The sequence below is a fragment of the Microcaecilia unicolor genome, chromosome 1 (genome assembly GCF_901765095.1).
Source record: "Microcaecilia unicolor chromosome 1, aMicUni1.1, whole genome shotgun sequence".
Lineage (NCBI taxonomy): Eukaryota > Metazoa > Chordata > Amphibia > Gymnophiona > Siphonopidae > Microcaecilia > Microcaecilia unicolor.
Window position 1 is genome coordinate 679,696,115 of NC_044031.1, and position 20,567 is coordinate 679,716,681.

The following is a 20,567-nucleotide window of genomic DNA, read 5'->3' on the forward strand; positions in this document are numbered from 1 at the left end:
GGATTATGGCACCTTTGCAAATTAGGGGCCCTGTTTGCTAAGGTGCACTAGTGTTTTTAGCCCATGCTAAAGATTAGTGCGTGCTAAGCAAGTAGATGCCATAGGAACTCTGGAACTCGTTGCCGGAGAATGTAGTGACAGCAGCTGGCCTTATGGAATTTAAAGGGGGTTTGAACAGATTCCTAAGGGAAAAGTCCATTGAACATTATTCATTTTTTTTTTGTGGGTTTTGCCGGGTTCTTGAAGCCTGAATTGGCCGCTGTCGGAGACAGGATGCTGGGCTTGATGGACCCTTGGTCTTTTCCCAGTATGGCAGTGCTTATGTACTTATGTACATGGTTAGTGCACGCTAATGCTTAGTGTGTGCTAAAAACACTAATACGCCTCTAACGTGGCTTAGTAAACAGGGCCCTAGGCTTTTATGTAATTATCTTCAAGTTCATAAAGGTTTAAAGACCTTTCTTTTTAGTAAATTTTATGATTTTAATTATTAAATTTTGAATTTTGCTTCTTTCTTAAGGGCAAGTTACTTATCCTTAGGGATTTGCTGTGTACTCGCTTTGATGCCTGGGTAGATATAAGCGGGATATAATTACTAGAATAGAATAGAATAGAAATGATATACAAAATGCTTAGATACACTGAGCTATGTGAAAGGCAGCTCTATAAGTGGGTGTCTTCACTTACATGCCCCTTGCACATATGAATGAACAGAATACTGTCACAAACATGTGTGTCACTTACCAAAAAAAGTGCCAGCAGAGGGGCCTTTTTACTAAGTGCACCCAACGCGCATCAATTTTGAGTTACCACCCGGCTATCTCATGGCCCTTGCAGTAATTTCATTTTTGACGCGCGTCCCCGGAAAATATTTTTATTTTCTGGCTTGCGGGCAGTAATCGGCATTTTATGTGCATAGACCATTACCACCCGGTTACCGTATGAGACCTTACCACTAGGTCAATGGCTGGCAGTAAGGTTTCAGACCCATAAATGGATGCATGGCAATTATCATTTTGCCGCACGTGGATTTCTGTCAAAAACTTGAAAAGGCATTTTTTTTACAGGTGCGCTGAAAAATGATTCTGCGCACGCTCAAAACATGCATCTAGACTACCGCAGGCCATTTTTCAGCGCACCTTTGTAAAAGGGCCCCAGAGGGCCTAATCACTTTTCTATAATGGCACATGTAAGTGGCGAAAGGCTAAATTCAATAAATAGTAGCCTAAGTTAGGCATTGGGATGATCCCTCCTAAGCGTGAATTTTGTAATGAGCGCTCTGCGTGGTGTATGCTTTACAGAATACTAGCTTATGTAATGTAAAGTGTCATTTATAGTCCATCAGTTCCAAATAAGATTCAAAGAAGATTACAATCAGATGAGATACAATCTTATAGAAAAGACAAAATAAATTACAATAAATACTTTTTAAGCAGATATGTTTTCAGCTGCCTTTGAAAAGAAAGATAAATCTCACCAGCTGATATTTAAAACCATTTAACCGGCTAGGAACAGCTGGCTAAATGGTAGATTTAAAACAAATAGGCGAAAGGTTTTTCTTTACTCAGCGTGTAGTTGGACTCTGGAACTCGTTGCCAGACAATGTAGTGAGAGCAGCTGGCCTTACGGAGTTTAAGGGGGGTTTGGACAGATTCCTGAAGAAAAAGTCCATTGAACATTATTTTAAAAAATATTGGGGGGGGGGGGGAGGGTTGCCGGGTTCTTGAAGCCTGGATTGGTCGCTGTCGGACACAGGATACTGGGCTTGATAGACCCTTGATCTTTTCCCAGTATGGCAGTGATTATGTGCTAACCCACCATCTCCCATTGAATGTTGTTGGTTTGCACTTAGAGGATAGCCAGTTATATCTCACGATATAACCAGTTATTCACCGATATTCAGCACACTGCCAGCTAAGTTTGGCAGCCAAATTAGGCCACTGAACTAGCAGACCTATCTTTGGCAAGTTTCAACTTAACTGGCCAGTGCTGAATATCGACTTGGCCGATTCAGTTGAAAATGAGCAAAATATACCCAGATGTTCAATGGCAGTCAACAGAAATGAACCGACATTGAATATCTGGGTTCAGTGCCAATCGCAGGAGGCAGCCTGGCTACCTCCCATAGTCTGAATATCGGCTCCTCAGTTCCTTTGATAAGGAGTATCAAGCATACACAGCCTAATAACAAAACGAACTGGTCAGAATTTGCTTATAACAAACATATAAGGAAGGTAACCCGTAAGGAAAGTAAATTAATTGTGTTTCAATAGTTCATGTTGCATGGGGATACTTCCAAAATAAAGCCATAGAAAATAATCATATACCAGCTAGCAGTATAGACAAGAAACACTTGGCCCACTGGATGGGCCAATTGGTCTTTATCTGCAGTCATCTACTATGGGCCCAATATTCAAAGTGATTTAAATGAGCAGTAGAGCCTCCTCCTGTACCCGCCTATCTGCTGAAATTCAGTGGTACTTAACCAGACAGTGCCTCTGAACATCAGCACTAACCACCCCTGTGCTGTCTGGTTAGTGCTGAAATGGTCCGTGGGCGGAGCTTCGATGGATCTGACATTTAATGGTGATACTCAGACCTCTACCCAGTTAAGTAAGGGCTAAAGTTAGAACAGCAAAATGGCTGCCCTAAATTTAGTTGCCGAGTTAACTGGGAATCGGTCTGAATATCAGCCAATCCCCGGTTAACTTCTGGCTTGCAGCCTGAGGGGATTCCTTGATCTCAATCCCCCCTCCTCCGAACACCCACCCCCAGTATTCAGCCAGCAATGGTCAGCATTTTTTAAACACATTGCCGGATAAATTAGCGCCCAATATTGAGTGCCAAGCCATGTCCGGTCACAGGCACTGAATATTGGGGAGCTAAATGTGGGTGGATCTACCTGGATGGTTGTGGAAGTTCCAGGGGGCGGAGTGTTCTGGCTTGGGAAGGGAGAGGGAAGGAGGGAGCATTGTCGGGAGGCGGAAGGAAGTCCAGGGGGAACCTTTAAAAAACAATTATACAGGTGCCGGTGTTCTAGAATGTCCTATGGGCAAGAGTGATGCCACTCGTTCCTGGCCGTCATGACTCCAGCCTCAAAATTGCCACCACAACCTCTAACAGTAGTCTCGCATTACTTGGCAGCCATCACATGCAGTCATAGCCCTAGATATTCAATAGCGGTTTCCATACATGGTCCGGTATTGAATATCTGAGCTAATTCTGCCCGTGGCAGTCAATATTTCTAAAAACCCTAACCACCGCTGGCTGAATATTAACCAATATGTTACCATGCTTAATCTTCATAAATACATAATTACTTGTCATCAGCAAGTCAATGAACAGAATAATCTATTGTCGTTATATCTATTGCCACACCCCACTGAAGGAAATGTTTGATATGTTTGATAGAAAGCTATCAAAACCCCCCAAACATTTTAAAATGTTTTAATATGTGAAGAATATTTTATATATCAGAAATCTTTGGGTAGAGCTGAGGTCACCCTGAGGCAGGTATGTAATCAATTTATGGTGTCTATGGCCAAATGTACTCCTTAGCCTTCTCAGTTTTAACTCACAGTACACAGACTGTAAAATAGTTCACATCCAGTTAGTGAGTTCACTATAGTAAATAGCTAAAAGAGTTAGGAACAGTAGAACAATAACAGGCAAAAAGGATCACTGGAGACCATACTGGCTTTAAGATAAAATGTCCCTGTACAAATAGTACAGTATAAGAATAAAGAAAAGTAAAAAGCAAATTGTTCATAGGATTAAGGTAAATTGGCTGCAGCATTGATCAAAATACTTCATTAGAGAAATATTGAAATGTCTCCATGGTGCAGCTTCACTTCCTCGCCTTCAATATCTTTCACATAGGTTGCATTGCAAAGATGGTAAAGTGTAACTCCTTGCTCCTTATGATACTGTATTAAAGTCTGTGTATCCCTTTCCTCTCAGCTGGGATGATTCGGTTACATGAGATGGATTGTTGAGCAGTTATTAAAGGTGCAGTAAAAGCTGAGCATTTACTGTACCTTGATTTACCAGGGGAATCACCATCCTACAGTATCTCTGTACCACAGGTTGCTGTGATAAAGGAGTAATGCTGCCCTTGAGCCACCTTAAATGCAGCATGATTCCATCAGGCCAGGAGTATGGATTACAGTGCCAGAGAGGGCAGGAGTGACTAGGCATTGCCCTTGCCCAGACCACTGACCACCAATTTAAAAATGGTAGGCTGGCGGGGGGAGGGGGGCTTTTGGAGAGTAGAAGGAAAGAGTTGGAGGGTTTCAGGCTGGGAGCTTTCATGCTAGGAACCACCATTGGGGGGAGATAGTCAGATTGGGGGGGTAATAGTTCAGGACTTACTTTGGGGAGGGCTTATTGAGGGAGGTGCCAGCAAGGGGCACTCAGCTTTTGTGTGTGTGTGTGGGGGGGGGGGGTTGCTATGGCAAACATTTACTCAGCCAATGCCAGCTCCTTTATATAGTGGCTGGGGGTATCAGACCATGACTTAGAAAGCTGATGCTCCTGGGTATTTAGCTGGGTTCATTTTACAGGCTACATTAAAGCTTAGGGTGTGTATCCAGTGCACCCACAAGCCACAATATAGCATTTCCATAGTAATGAGCTGCTTTACCTGCATTATATGTTGCTCATGATGACTTACATAGCACTACATTAGGGCAAGACAATCTGCATTAGTGCCCTTTTATGTCATGTTAAGGTGCAAATATTGCAGGTTATTACAGGGCCGCTGAGAGGGGGGCAGGGAGGACAAAATTCCCCGGGCCTCCAAGGGGGCCTGGCGCCGGGGTCAGGCTGCCGGCTCTGCAGTCCCCGGCCTCACCTGCCTGCCCTTGGCTCCGTCCGCCACTGGGCCCCCTGCATTAAAATCAGCAGCGCCTCAGCTCCGTTTGGAAAGGCAGGTTGCCTCCCTTCGGGCCCTCCCTGTGTCCTGCCCTCGTGGAAACCGGAAATTACATCAGATGAGGGCGGGACACAGTGAGGGAAGGCCCGAAGGGAGGCGATCTGCCTTTCCAAATGGAGCTGAGGCACTTCCGATTTTAATGTAGGGGGCCCGGTGGCTGATGGAGCCGAGGGCAGGCAGGTGAGACCGGGGACTGCAGCGGTGGCGGGGGGTGCTGAGGGCGTTGGAAGGAGGGCGACCTTGCCCCGGGCCCGGCTTAGTATCTCGGCGGCCCTGGGTTATTGCCCTAATGTAGCTTGATAATGTCTACTGTGCTCTTATTCCAATGTGTTTGTAGTTAACTCTCCTTTAGATGTTGTGTTCCCTGAGTATTGTAAGCTTGCCTTGTGAACAGATAAGGAAGCTCGCACTCACTGATTCCACTGCTTTCACTTTCAATCCCTTCCCTGATTGGGACTTATTGGTGTCTACAGCTTCTAGCCTTGTTCTTCTTTGACTAAGGTTTAGAGCCAGTGTCCCTGTGACCACGCCTTATGTCTTAGGGCATTCTGTGCCTCAGAGGAACAGCTTTGCATCAGACTGACGACCTCTCTGAGTACTTCAATGCAAGTGGGAAACACTTTAATCTGCTTCTTAAGGCTCCAGGAAATAGGTAATTAACACGATGGCAGCCCCTGTGCTGTGTTACTCCTCCTTTCTTCTCCTTTGGTCCCTGGAATAGGGATCTAAGGTTCTGGTGGGCCCTAAGCAGTGTTCCCCACCTACTGCTCCTCTTCATCCTTCTTAGATGCAAGCCCACTGGGGGCGGAATATCTGGCTCCTCCTTTGTACTGGGGGGGTATCAATGTGGGCTACCATTAATATGAGTTATTTTACCAGAACTAGTGCTATTTTACAAAGGGGCCCATTTTATTCAATAAGATTTAGTTCCTAATAACCTGGGTTAGCAATAAAATAACCCAACTTAACAGTATCCCACATTGATAAATTCCGTCTTTTCCAATCCTCCCCCCCCCCCCCCCCCCCTCCAAGGATTTTATATTTCCCTCCAAATGCTCATGGTAGAATTTTTATTGTATCAGACTCTGAATATACCTCCTACTGTTGTAGTTTGATTGGCACCTGTATATCTAGAGGAGAGACCCAGAATGTTCTTTCTGCAACTGCACTGACATAGCATGTTGGCAGTCTGCTACAGTTTGTAAACAAAACATTAAAATAACAAAGTCAAAACATTTTAATAATCATCAAAGTATTTAAGAAATGTTTTGATTCATTGAAAAAGTATTAATTGAAAAAATGTTGTGTATTGAGGTATTGTAAAGCTTATCGCAAAGAGCCCAGTGTGATTCAACTTATAAGCTCTTCCCACTGACAACTATGTTTAGGATTTAAATGGTACTAAATGGAGCAATTTTATTCAAAGACAATATTTTTTGTTCCCAGATGTTTGTAATTGTATGGCAAGTTTTGAAAGTTAATACAAGAGTGTCCCTCAAAATAGCCAACCAAACTTTTGAAACACTCACATTGGGATGTCTTCTATTTTCATTCCAACAAAAGTTTATAGATGTATTAATTAATTCTTTATTGTATATTTTTCATTTATTTTGATACGTGTATCCCACATTATCTGAATTCTGTTATTCAGTTCTGTGTGGCTTGATATATGACATTTTTTCCACATATTAACATTTTTTCTACATCTTTTAGGGTCACCTTTGTTTGGATTTTGATATATTATATACAGTGGGGGAAATAAGTATTTGATCCCTTGCTGATTTTGTAAGTTTGCCCACTGACAAAGACATGAGCAGCCCATAATTGAAGGGTAGGTTATTGGTAACAGTGAGAGATAGCACATCACAAATTAAATCCGGAAAATCACATTGTGGAAAGTATATGAATTTATTTGCATTCTGCAGAGGGAAATAAGTATTTGATCCCCCACCAACCAGTAAGAGATCTGGCCCCTACAGACCAGGTAGATGCTCCAAATCAACTCGTTACCTGCATGACAGACAGCTGTCGGCAATGGTCACCTGTATGAAAGACACCTGTCCACAGACTCAGTGAATCAGTCAGACTCTAACCTCTACAAAATGGCCAAGAGCAAGGAGCTGTCTAAGGATGTCAGGGACAAGATCATACACCTGCACAAGGCTGGAATGGGCTACAAAACCATCAGTAAGACGCTGGGCGAGAAGGAGACAACTGTTGGTGCCATAGTAAGAAAATGGAAGAAGTACAAAATGACTGTCAATCGACAAAGATCTGGGGCTCCACGCAAAATCTCACCTCGTGGGGTATCCTTGATCATGAGGAAGGTTAGAAATCAGCCTACAACTACAAGGGGGGAACTTGTCAATGATCTCAAGGCAGCTGGGACCATGTCACCACGAAAACCATTGGTAACACATTACGACATAACGGATTGCAATCCTGCAGTGCCCGCAAGGTCCCCCTGCTCCGGAAGGCACATGTGACGGCCCGTCTGAAGTTTGCCAGTGAACACCTGGATGATGCCAAGAGTGATTGGGAGAAGGTGCTGTGGTCAGATGAGACAAAAATTGAGCTTTTTGGCATGAACTCAACTCGCCGTGTTTGGAGGAAGAGAAATGCTGCCTATGACCCAAAGAACACCGTCCCCACTGTCAAGCATGGAGGTGGAAATGTTATGTTTTGGGGGTGTTTCTCTGCTAAGGGCACAGGACTACTTCACCGCATCAATGGGAGAATGGATGGGGCCATGTACCGTACAATTCTGAGTGACAACCTCCTTCCCTCCGCCAGGGCCTTAAAAATGGGTCGTGGCTGGGTCTTCCAGCACGACAATGACCCAAAACATACAGCCAAGGCAACAAAGGAGTGGCTCAGGAAGAAGCACATTAGGGTCATGGAGTGGCCTAGCCAGTCACCAGACCTTAATCCCATTGAAAACTTATGGAGGGAGCTGAAGCTGCGAGTTGCCAAGCGACAGCCCAGAACTCTTAATGATTTAGAGATGATCTGCAAAGAGGAGTGGACCAAAATTCCTCCTGACATGTGTGCAAACCTCATCATCAACTACAGAAGACGTCTGACCGCTGTGCTTGCCAACAAGGGTTTTGCCACCAAGTATTAGGTCTTGTTTGCCAGAGGGATTAAATACTTATTTCCCTCTGCAGAATGCAAATAAATTCATATACTTTCCACAATGTGATTTTCCGGATTTAATTTGTGATGTGCTATCTCTCACTGTTACCAATAACCTACCCTTCAATTATGGGCTGCTCATGTCTTTGTCAGTGGGCAAACTTACAAAATCAGCAAGGGATCAAATACTTATTTCCCCCACTGTAAGTATACCTTTGCCACAGTTGTTTTTTTTTTTTTTACTACTACTACTACTTGACATTTCTAAAGCGCTACTAGGGTTACGCAGCGCTGTACAATTTAACATAGAAGGACAGTCCCTGCTCAAAGAGCTTACAATCTAATGGACAAATGTACAGTCAGTCAAGTAGGGGCAGTCAAATTGGGGCAGTCTAGATTTCCTGAAAGGTATAAAGGTTAGGTGCCGAAAGCAACATTGAAGAGGTGGGCTTTGAGCAAGGATTTGAAGATGGGTAGGGAGGGGGCTTGGCGTAAGGGCTCAGGAAGTTTATTCCAAGCATAGGGTGAGGCGAGGCAGAATGAGCGGAGCCTGGAGTTGGCGGTGGTGGAGAAGGGTACTGAGAGGAGGGATTTGTCCTGTGAGCGGAGGTTACGGGCGGGAACATAAGGGGAAATGAGGGTAGAGAGGTAATGAGGGGCTGTAGACTGAGTGCATTTGTAGGTAAGAAGGAGAAGCTTGAACTGTATGCGGTATCTGATTGGAAGCCAGTGAAGTGACCTGAGAAGAGGGGTGATATGAGTATATCGGTTCAGTGTTGATATCAGCATATTACATACAAACTGATGCAGGGAACTGAACTCTCAGTAGGTTAAATCTTCTATTAAAGAGAAAAATGCATTCACCCCCAAAAGGACTCCCAGGGATCAGTTCTTTAGGTGGGCACCCCCTCAATACCACGCAGTCAAAGCCTATTGTATAATGGCATTTGGGCAGTCAGATTCTATTCTAGAATATTAGTGTAACCTAGCATTGGCATGCCTTACATTTACAAGCCCATATTTACACAGCCAGCTATAGACCTGGTGTAACAGCAGGTGAATAAATACAACAGGGGCTTATGTAACCTACTGTATTCTGTAAGTTGCACACATAAGTGGCAGCACCATCCATGCCCCTACTGTACCACACCCATGTGAACGTATCCTTACAGTTTCATGCTATGCTACTTATGCACACCCTTAACAATAACACTAAGGGGGGGGGGGGGTTATTAATGTGAGCTACCATTAAGGCAGTTTTTTTTTTTTTACCACAAGTCATGCTATTTTAGCACAGGTCCCATTTTTTGCAATGAGACCTAGTTACTAATAACTGGGGCTAACAGTAAAGTAATCTATCTTAATGGTAGCCCAGGTTGATAACTTCACCCCTTAATTAAAGAAAAAAGAAATGTCTCTAAAAATCAAAATCACTGCTATATGTAATAAAAGTGAGACAAGTATAGGACAAACAAGCCATTGTGACATCACTGATAAGGTTGACTCTTAGGCATTGGTGGAATGAGGCATTATGAAGTCACAATATCAGCTCGGGTTACCAGACACTGAAACTCTTCACATTAAAGGAGGAAGTTATTAATGTGGGCTACTGTTAAGATGGGCTATTTTACCACAAGTTGTGCTATTTGAGCACAGGTTCTCATTGCATAAGATGGGACCCTGTGCTAAATAGCACAATGTGTGGAAAAATAACTCATTTTAATGGTAGCTCACTTTGAGAACTTCCCTCTTTAGTTGCACTGCTGCTACTTATACATGTAAGTATACACTTGCCCTCATAACGCTGGTATTCTGTACATTTACATGTGTAAGTGATGAATAAATGTGGGTGCCCAGTTATAGAACTGCCCTTCATGTGTGGGGGTTGTCAACTCAATCCTCATTGGTGGTACACAAGTCAGGTTTTCAGGATGTTCAGAATGACTATTCCTCCAACTATCTGTGCATACTGCTTGAAGAAGTGGATTCATTTGTATATTTACATTTGTAGCTCCTAATGCCTGGAATTCCAGCCACGTGGTGTAATGTAAGTTGATTATTCTTCATATCTATCACACACCCTCATCATTATAGCACAAGTTCCAGCTGCTGCAAGAGCCATAAATCAAATTAGCTTTTAAAGCTTGGAGATGCAGCCAGGTACACCATCGGTGGGACATGGGAAAGTCAGTTGTTATTTAAAGATGCATCCTAACTAAAAGGAAAGGAAATCGAATTAAGATTTACAGATCTAAAGAAACATGTTTTCTGTGGTTACTTCCTGGAAAAATAATATATTTCAGGAATTTCTCCACCCCAAGTTTTTTTTATTTGATTGCTGAGCTATAGCATAACTCTGATTCTGAGATAAATCCTCTGGAGATGACAGTGAATATGATATTTCGTGTTTGTTTAAGCAAAAATTAGAAGTACAGAAAAAAGAGGCTGGAGCCGCACTTTCCAAATCTGTCCCACTGACACCACAGTCAGTCAGGTTTTCGGGATATCCACAGTGAAATGAGCATATGGAAATCTTTCACATTTACTTTAAGTGGGCATTTATATTCCATTTTCAAAACAAATCATATAACCATAAAAGCAGACAATAAAACAATTAAGTGCATACAGCAATAAAAGCAATAAACAAAAAATAAACAATCCCTACAACAAAATAAAATTGTACCCACATAGCAATCAAACCTCCCAGCCAGAGCCAAAAGACAAGTAATCAATCAAAACAGGCTAGCATCACCACAGGCTTGCAGCCAGTTGGAACATTTAACTCTGGCTCAATCTAAAGAGATCTGATTAAACAGGCAGTCTTCAAATTCCCAAGAAAGGTTAGTTTAGTGCAAATATCAAATCAAGCAGTGGCCTATTCAGTGGTGGTGGGGCTCCCTGCCAAAATCCAGTTGCATGTGGATATCAGTTTAGTATCTTGGATTGTAGGGATCACCAATGGGTGATGCTGAGTAGAGTGCAGTACTCTTGCATATTCATTTTGAATATCCCGAATACCCAACTGGCTGTGGGTTCAGTAGGACAAGTTTGGGGATCTCTGGGCTGTAGTTAAGTGCCACAAATCCCAGGCAGGCTTTACAAAGTTAACTATTTCTATGATATTGTAATAGATGGTTCTGAGTTCCTTCATGCTGCTTGTTTTATATGATGCCCTGTTTATTTGGTCCTATATGAGAGTTCTACTGAATGTGCAACAGGACCCAACACCAATATGTATGTATGTAGCTTACTACACATATTGAGTATCTTTTATAAACTTCTCTATAAGTGTTGAGGAGTGTCCTAGAGGTTAGAGCAGCAGGCTGAGAACTGAGAATGCCAGAGTTCCCATCTTAAAGTAAAATTTGTGAACTTGTTCAAGTCACTTCACCCTCGATTGCCTCAGGTACAAAGTTAGGGGCCTGTTTTTTAAGCTAAGCTAAGCACCTAGCATGAGTGTTAGTGCCAGGTAGCCTTTAACATGAAGATGGAAATGGCTAGCATGTGGGATGATACTGCACACTTGGAGGGGCATAATTGAACGGCGCTGGCCAAATAGATGGCCGGCCATCTTCGGGGCCAGTTCTGCAAGGGGGTGGAGCCAACTGTATTTTCGAAATGCGGTTGGGGCCGGCTAAATTGATCACCGGGTTGAGAAGAGATGGCCGGCTCCAATTTTCAGCCATAATGGAAACCGGGCCCGGCCATCTCAAACCTGGCAAAATCCAACTCAGTTGGTTGTGGGAGGAGCCAGCATTTGTAGTGCACTGGCCCCCCTGACATGCCAGGACACAAACCGGGCACCTTAGGGGGCACTTCTAAAAATTAAAAAAAAAATTGGTCCCAGGTGCATAGCTCCCTTACCTTGGGTACTGAGCCCCCACATCCCCCCCCCCCAAAACCCACTCCCCACAACTCTGCACCATTACCATAGCCCTAAGGGGTGAAGGGGGCACCTACATGTGGGTACAGTGGGTTTTGGGGGGTTTTGGGGGGGATGGGCCTGGGTCCACTTGCCTGAAGTGCAGTGCACCCACTAAAAACTGCTCCAGGGACCTGCATACTACTGTCATGGAACTGGGTATGACATTTCAGGCTGGCATACAGGCTGGCAAAAAATGTTTTTTTTTAATTATTTGTTTTTGGGTGGGAGGGGGTTGGTGACCACTGGGGGAGTAAGTTGAGGTGATCCCCACTTCCCTCCAGTGGTCATCTGGTCAATTGGGGCACTTTTTTGTGACTTGGTCCTAAAAATAATTGGACCAAGTCCAGCCGGCGAAATGCTCGTTCGAGTCGGCCATCTTTTTTCCATTATAAGGTGAAGCCGGCCATCTCATAACCACGCCCCCGTCCCACTCACACTCCACCCCCACCCCACCTTCTGTACCCTCCCTTGAAGGTTGGTCGGCTCCACAACGAAAAGCAGTTGGCACCAGCCAAATTCAGCTTTCGATTATACCGATTTGGCCAGGATGAGGAGATCGCCGGCCATCTCCCGATTTGTGTCGGCAGATAGCCGGCAATCTCTTTCGAAAATAAGCTCATTGCTGTCACAACTGCTGATCATGCAGCTGCACTTAACACCATCCCAAGGGGCAGGGGCGTTCTTGACTCAGGGGCAATTGGATCGGGGTGATTGAGGGATCGGATGAGATGGTACTGATCTTAAGGATAGGGTGCCTGATTGAGGAGGGAGACATGATTGGAGATCAGGGGATGATGGGTTACAGCTTCAGGAGTAGGATCAGATTGGAAGATTCCATGGCCATCAAGTGTTTTTTTTGTTAAATATCATATAGGGAAGCACTGGATCCCATATTACATGCATCAGTAGGTAGCGCAGGTGTATTTGTGATATCTGCTAATATATGTAATGTGGGCTGCTGCAGTAAGCTCCAGCCCTGTGCAGTAAATGCAGGGAAGATGCTGACCATACCCCCTCCATTTATCACCTGAGCTTTGCACTTATTACACTTAAGTTTTGCACTTAAGGTGTGGTAACTACAAAACTTACCGCAGTTTAATAAACAGGCCTCTTTGAATGTAATCTGGGGGTACGGAAATACTTAGTATACCTGAGTGTAGCTCACCTACAGCTATTACTGAAAAGGTGCAAGCTAAATATAAAAAATACATTTCAGGCCTAACTATATCATCATTACATGACTCACTTGCTTTAGGTTCTGATAAGATATATAAAGACTACGTTAACTAGAAAAGTATTCATGCTGGTGTTATCACAGGCAAGAGTTGGATGTTTGCGAATAGCTATGATGTCAAAAAAGACAGCAGACTGTGGTCAGATTAATGACCCACAAAGTCAGACAGATAAACCAGAGCTGATTCCCGGCACATACATCTACTCCTCAGCTCTGCTGGCAAGCCTTGTCCTGTTTTCCTGGTGAATGCTGCAGTGGTTGAATTACAAAGAAAAGAGAGATGGACTAAAAAGGGAAGTGGCAAGACCTCCAAATCACAGTCCAATGGCTCTGACATTGTGACATTGCCTGCTTGCTCCTAAATGGTAATTAGTTGCCGGGTGGTGCAGAGAAGACTGATGGAATAGTCATTCCAGGTAACTTGTTGTCCCAGATAAGAGTATTCTGAATCCAAATAGATACAGGCATATGGCAATGATTCTGAATTAGAGAAAAAAAAATCAAACAATGGACTGCCATCTTTGAATAACCATCCCTTATAGTCAAACTCTAATCATAATATTTTCCTCTGTTTTTTATTTTCCAGATGAATCGCCCAATCCAGGTGAAACCTGCAGACAGTGAGGGACGAGGAGGTTTGTTCCTTTCTTTACTTTAATGGGTCCCCCCCCCACTCTATTTACAGTGCAAGAAAACCTCTTTCCACTCCCAGCCCCTAGTTTTATTTCTCATTTTCATTTATTGATCTCTTCTATACCCAGAATGCAATAGCAGTTCCTCCCGTTCCCTTCTCAGTGTTATCTTGTGTATCTGGGTTGCAATGATGCTCTTCTTTTCCCCTTAATTTCTGTCCTCCTGATACAGAGAATGTTATACCCTTACTCAGCCCTGAGGAGACTCTTCTTATGAGTATTTATGAGAACATTATGTAGCTGATCTAACCTGAGTGACTAAATGTCTTGAAGTACTAAGTGATGCACAAAGACAAGGACGAAAGCGCAACTTTATTAATTTACCTTGGTATTTATTTAATGTCACTCTTCAGAACATCTTGCAAACCTCTGGTCCACACAGGAGGTAGACAACAGTACATAGCTGATGTAACGTTAAGCAGGAATTGAAGGCAAGGGTTACAGAAGTGGGTTTTATGTCTGAGGAGTAAAGAGTTATGAGTACTAGTGGACAGCCAATTCCAGAGGGGGGCTGGAAGACTAAACAAGATGCAGAAATAAGATGTGAAAGAACCTGTTTAATGTAAAGTAAAACAAGGAATAGCTGATTACAGAAACAGAGATTGTAGGCAGGAGAGTAGTGAGAAATGGTACTGGACAGAGAGCAGAGCCAAATTATGAATATGTTGAAAGCAGATGTATTTCAAAGAGACAATGAGCTATGACTGGAAGTCAGTGGAGAGATGTAAGAAGCAGATATGCATGTAAATGATGCAGCAGCTATCAAAAGCTCTTTGGGCCAGGCTCTTTGGGGGTTTGTATAGGTCGAAAGTCAGAGTAGGGAAGACTGTTGCAATGATCAAGACACTTTTTGAAACATGCTCAAAGGAAAGATCAGCAAGGGTCAAAGGTGAGAGAGGAGCTGGTCTTCTAGATCAGAGAAGAGCAAAGTTTGGAGGTACAGAGGCAAAATAAAGAGTAGGGTCTGATAATGCACCTGTATTCCTGGCTGACTGGAGAAGACATACCAGTGAAGCTGAAGGCAGAGTGTAAGCAGGATGGCAGATGATATGTGTTGAAACATGGAAGATGGTGGCTTCTATTTTAGACACTTGCCCCCTCATGCAAAATTGCAGTGTAGGTTACAGAATTCTGCCAGTTGCATGTATAAATTAATTGGTAAATTAGGCACTAATTGGGACTAACAACCAATTGTTGGTGATTATTGGAGTTAATTGAAGCTAATTGGCACTGTTTTGCAGTTATGTGCCTAACTGCACTTACTGTACTCATTATTCTAGAAACTTACTGGCCGATATTCAGGTGGCGGAAGTCAGCATTTTTTAAAAATGCTGACAGTCACTGGCTAAATTAGCCCCAAATATTCAGTGTTGGGTCATGTCCGGGCATTGCAACTGAATATCTGGGACTAATTCACAGGGCCCTGGACGCTGGAGTTTATGCAGGTCCCAGCTGATATTTTTTTTTTTTGTTACATTTGTACCCCGCACTTTCCCACTCATGGCAGGCTCAATGCGGCTTACATGGGGCAATGAAGGGTTAAGTGACTTGCCCAGAGTCACAAGGAGCTGCCTGTGCCTGAAGTGTGAACCAGCATAAAACATTCAGCATAAAATATTCAGTTGGAACCAGCATAAAACAAGCTTGCCCAGATCCTGATCTCAATCCCTCCTTCCACCACCCTGGAATGGCAACAATATCTCCAGCCCAATTCCCCCTCCCACCCACTTCTGAAGAATCAGGAAGGTAAGTCCTGGCCCCCACACCCACTGGACCCCTCTCCCTGGGCCTACCTTGCAGAATCGCTGGTGGTTTAGTGGTAAATGGGAAGACATGATGCCTATTCACTCCTGCCCATGTCTGAGGTACCAAAAAAATGGTTGCGGTGACCCCTAGTGGCCTCCAGTACTTCAGGTACCATTGTACTTGAAGTACTGTGAGGCTACAGCTAGGGGTCAGGGCAGCCATTTTGTTGCCACCTCAGATGTGAGCAGAAGTGAATGAACATCATTCCTGCCCATTTATCACAGGACCACTAGGAATTCTGGAAGGTAGGCCCCGGGGGAGGGGTCCAGCGGGTGTGGGTGCCCGGATTACCTTTCTGTATCTTTGGAGCATGGGTAGGAGGGGAATCAGGCTGGGGGGGGGGGGGGACTGTTATCATTCCAGGGCATTGGGAGAGAAGATCAGGATGGGAGGACTTCTGGATATGCTACCTGGAAGGTAACCGGGCACTGGTTGATATTCAGACCAGTGCCCAATTATCTTCACCACGTAAGGTTAGGACAGCCTTTTGTGTCCTAACTTTATGTCAGTTCCTAGCTGGTTAGTGGGCTGAATATCACCCCTATCTGGTTATATGGCTGCTCTGCCCAAACTCCACACTTGGCCCACCCCTAACCTCACCAGTTAGGGTAGGCCATTAAGAGGTAATATTCAGCAGCACTATCTAGCTACATGCCACTGAATATTGCTGTTTCACACCAGACAAGTAATTTACATGGCCAGGGGTCACCCTTGGCCATTTAAATCATTTTGAATATTGGGCCCTTAGCATGCAAATGCTCTAGCCCGTAATTGCAAGGAGGGTGTGTACAAGGGAGAGGCATGATCAGGTCATGAGGGTGTCCAGCACTTATGCACTAAGATTCTAGAATACTGATGATTACATGCACAACTGCAAAATTTAGTCACAGTCATTTACACCAGCCATTGACATGGCGAACGCAGCTGTGCCTAAATGTTGGCTCATAACTGCCAACTTATGCTAGTATTCAATGCTTGGCATCCTGCAAAGTTCACACTTTGTTTTGATTTTCTCTGCGCACCAGAGTTTAACTGTTTGATGCTAGGAGCACTACTCTCCAATCTATTTTTTCCCTTCAAGCGTCCGTGGAAGACCCTTGAGGAAGACCGTTTATGCCAAAAACACAGCCTGTGTAGGGTCAAGAATTTTTATGCTTTTGATGGGTCAAGATTGTATGCACATTGGAGAATTGTTGGAGAATAAAGAACTTTAAGAACCTTTGGCCTTCACTTTTTAGACTGATTTCCTGGAACACGACCTTTCCACTCTCAACCCAGTCTCCACCCATGTGTATGCCCATCTTCAAACTATGTGCCATAGCTTTGAGGCACCATTTTATAGAACTGGGCCTTATAAAGGGGCCCTTTTACTAAGCCGCGTAAGCGCCTACGCACACCCAACGTGCGCCAGTTCTGAGTTACCACCCAGCTACTATGTGGCCCTTGCAGTAATTTCATTTTTGGCACACATCCGCTGTGCGGCCCCAAAATATTTTTTATTTTCTGGCACGTGTCAGCTACGCGCACCAAGTGGCATTTGGCGCATGCATAGGTCATTACTGTCCAGTTACCGCGTGAGACTTTACCGCTAGGGCAATGTCTGATGGTAAGGTCTCAGACTCAGAATGGACATGTGGCAATTTTCATTTTGCCACACGTCCATTTTTGGCAAAAATTTTAAAAAGCCATTTTTTGCAGGTGCGCTGAAAAATGATTCTGTGTGCACCCAAAACCCATGCCTACACTACCGCAGTCCATTTTTCAGCACACCTTAGTAAAAGGACCCCGAAGATTGTTTACACTGGGAATAAAGTTCTCTCTGGTTCCACCAGTGAATTGTGTGCTCCACTTTTGCTTTTTTGTTTCATAGCTGGAATATTGACACACATACACGCAAATATGCCAGTATTTGAATCATTTATGCATGCTCTTGTTGCCTAAATGCCTTTACTAGTAGGTTGACTGACTATACACTCATTCTGCACCTGGACTAGCTTGTTATACACACTGTAACTTAGATCAATTCCTTATCTCTTGCTTAACTATACAACGAACTTGCCAACTGACTCTGTACCACATATCTTGTTCCCATCATATATCTGCTCTTGGTCTCTCAGCTATATGGTAAACCGTATTGTAGAAAATCTCTAGCATCATATCTATGTTAGTTGAATGTTCTAATGCATGCTTATTAGGTGTATCATTAGTATTATGTTAACATTGTATTATATTTCTGGTATTTGAATTCCACTGCTTTTAAATGTGTGTATTTTTAATACTGTTTCATGGTAGTTCTATTATTAGGTTTCAATTTACTTTTTTCAAGTTTACCTCATTTGTTTATTCTTGGTTATTTTACTATTGTTATGCTGTTAACAAAATTGTAAGTTTTATGTTAAACTGTACCTGCTGTACACCAACTTGGGTGAATCTCTTCATAAAGACAGTTAATAAATCCCAATAAATAAAATAAATAAATATCCTCCTTAAAGAATTACCCCCTACCTGGGCACTTTTCCCTTACAAACTATGTTGTGAATTTTCTTCTTGAACATTGCCAGTGTAAAATATGTACAAGGAAATCATCCACAAGCTTTGTTCCTGCTATTAGTGCAGGTGAGAGAGGGCAGTCACACAGCATGTGTGCTTTTGACAATAAGTACATAAAAACATAAACATTGCCGTACTGGGACAGACTAAAAGTCTATCAAGTCCAGTAACCTGTTTCCAACAGAGGCCAATCCAGGTCACAAGGACCTGGCAAGATCCAATACAGTAAAACAGATTTTAAGCTGCTTATCCAAGAAATAAGCAGCGGATTTTCCCAAGTCTATCTTAAGGCTTGTGGACTTTCTTTTTAGGAAATTATCCAAACATTTTTTAAACTCTGCTAAGCTAACTGCTTTTATGAATACCAGAGTTTAATTGTATATTGAGTGAAGAAATAGTTTCTCTGGTTTGGGTAATATAAAGGGAATTCCATAAGCCCCAAATAATATATCACCTGAGAATGAAGTTTCCTTTCTTGCACCATACCTTCTAGCAATTTGTAAGACCAAAACTCGCCCCCTCGTTTGATAGCTTGCCGCCTTCTGGAATGGATGATGACAAGCTTGACGAGCTTTGTGTCACCCCTCCCCAGAGGGGGTGACAAGTGGGGAATGTATAATTATGGTACAGCCAGAGACCCCCCCACCGGAATGGTGGAGGGCCCTGTCATAGAGCTCAGGCCATTACAGACCTTGGCTGAGTCAGAAATCTGATGGCTGACATAACTGGGAGCTTACTGGAAAAGTATGGCCTAGTTTGTAGCCCGGATTGAGGCCTAAAAGTTAGGTCAATAGATATGGAAACAAAATGGAGGATTTCAGCACAAAATGGAAGCCCATATCTGTTACAAAGTGGAATTTTCTCTAATGTAAGTTAGAAAAACAAGTTGAGAAATGAGTGAGTCATGCCAGGTGCATAGAAAATAGGGAACTAGCTGTCCAAGAGAGGAGGGAGACTTTCCTGTGAGCAGGATTGTAGTCAGCTATGGTGTGAGAAAGGAAAGGCGTAGCAAGATAGAAGCTACTCATTAGCATGAGCCAATCAGTGACAACCATGACATTAGCATAGATCCAATCAGGTATATCTACTGTCATATTATCCATATCCTGAGGGCACCTATAAAAATCAGGGTATTTCCTGGTTTAAGTTAGAGAGAAAAGGGTTGCCACTCTCTCTCCAAGGGAAACCAATGTGTCCAGCAGAATTGACAAATTACCTAATTGCTTTCCCTTGTAAAACCTCTAATTGGTAAAAGAAATTATAAAAGATTAGCAAATAATTAACACCTGTTTGCAGCTTATTAAATTCCTATAATTAATTGATTGTACTTGCCTGTTGTCAATCACTGATTTGACTTATACCTTGGCAAATAAACTCCTCATTCCAAATGATGATTTGTGGGCTTCACTTAATGATGAAAGGCTGTAAGTATAAATGCTTTTGCTATATCAGGCTATCTTTCGCGGCATTGTATAACTTGTAACCTAAATCCAGTTTGTCATAAGGCTGGTATCTATTCCTTGCCAGTGCTGAGAGGCGGACTAATGCGGGTCCCTTAGACCTAACGTCTCTCTCAGTGGCAATTCCTTTTAGAAATGCACAACTCCCTGATTACCCCAGTACTAGTGCTATTTAGAGATGGAGTCAGATTTAAGGTCACTCCAGCCTTCTTGGGGGGCTCGGGACCCCTCAATTCACAACAATTTACTACTTAGTAGCTTCATTGTGTGCAAGTAAATACATAGATTACAAAATAATTTACATGTAGGGTTGGGTTGTAATTAAGTAAAAATACTTCCTTACTGTACTTTGTTACATTTTGAAGTACTTTTACCTGAAATGAGTTACAAAAGGGACACAGTACTTTGTACTTGTAACTAATTACTTTACTTGTATACTTTCCTACTTTGTACAGAAATACTCATGTTAAAAAGTAATTTAAAAAAAAATAGTGTATACATGATTTTTAACTGGAAGTACACATTACTTCACGATTCACCCCCTTACCATGCTGAGCAATCCCTATCGTGATCAACCAGCCTCCTCTTCCATCCAGCATCTTTTGTTAATTCTTAACTTTTTTTTTATTCTGGATACATATAGTTAATTACAATTTCATTTGATATTATACATCATTCTTGTGAGCCTTTTCTAAGACGTACTGATACTTTTTACTTTGTGATTAAAAAGTAAGGGCTCGATATTCAGCCTGAGTCAGGCACTGCTTTTTCTGTCCACTGCCTGTTATATCTGGATATTCAATGCTGGGCTGTTTTCGGTGACTGTCATTGA

At 43.0% G+C, this 20,567-nt stretch overlaps 1 protein-coding gene across 12 annotated transcripts in view; it reads left to right on the forward strand.

Moving 5' to 3' along the window:
* CELF6 (CUGBP Elav-like family member 6) overlaps positions 1–20,567 on the forward strand; it is a 660,136-nt gene that overhangs the window by 509,893 nt on the left and 129,676 nt on the right. For 9 of the 12 annotated variants that reach the window (XM_030187745.1, XM_030187681.1, XM_030187714.1 and 6 more), the window contains exon 3: positions 13,814–13,862. In XM_030187745.1, coding sequence (XP_030043605.1) covers positions 13,814–13,862 — 49 coding nt within the window. Of the gene's footprint in view, positions 1–13,813; positions 13,867–20,567 lie in introns of all 12 variants that reach the window. The other 3 variants (XM_030187705.1, XM_030187697.1, XM_030187738.1) reach the window with 1 other exon arrangement.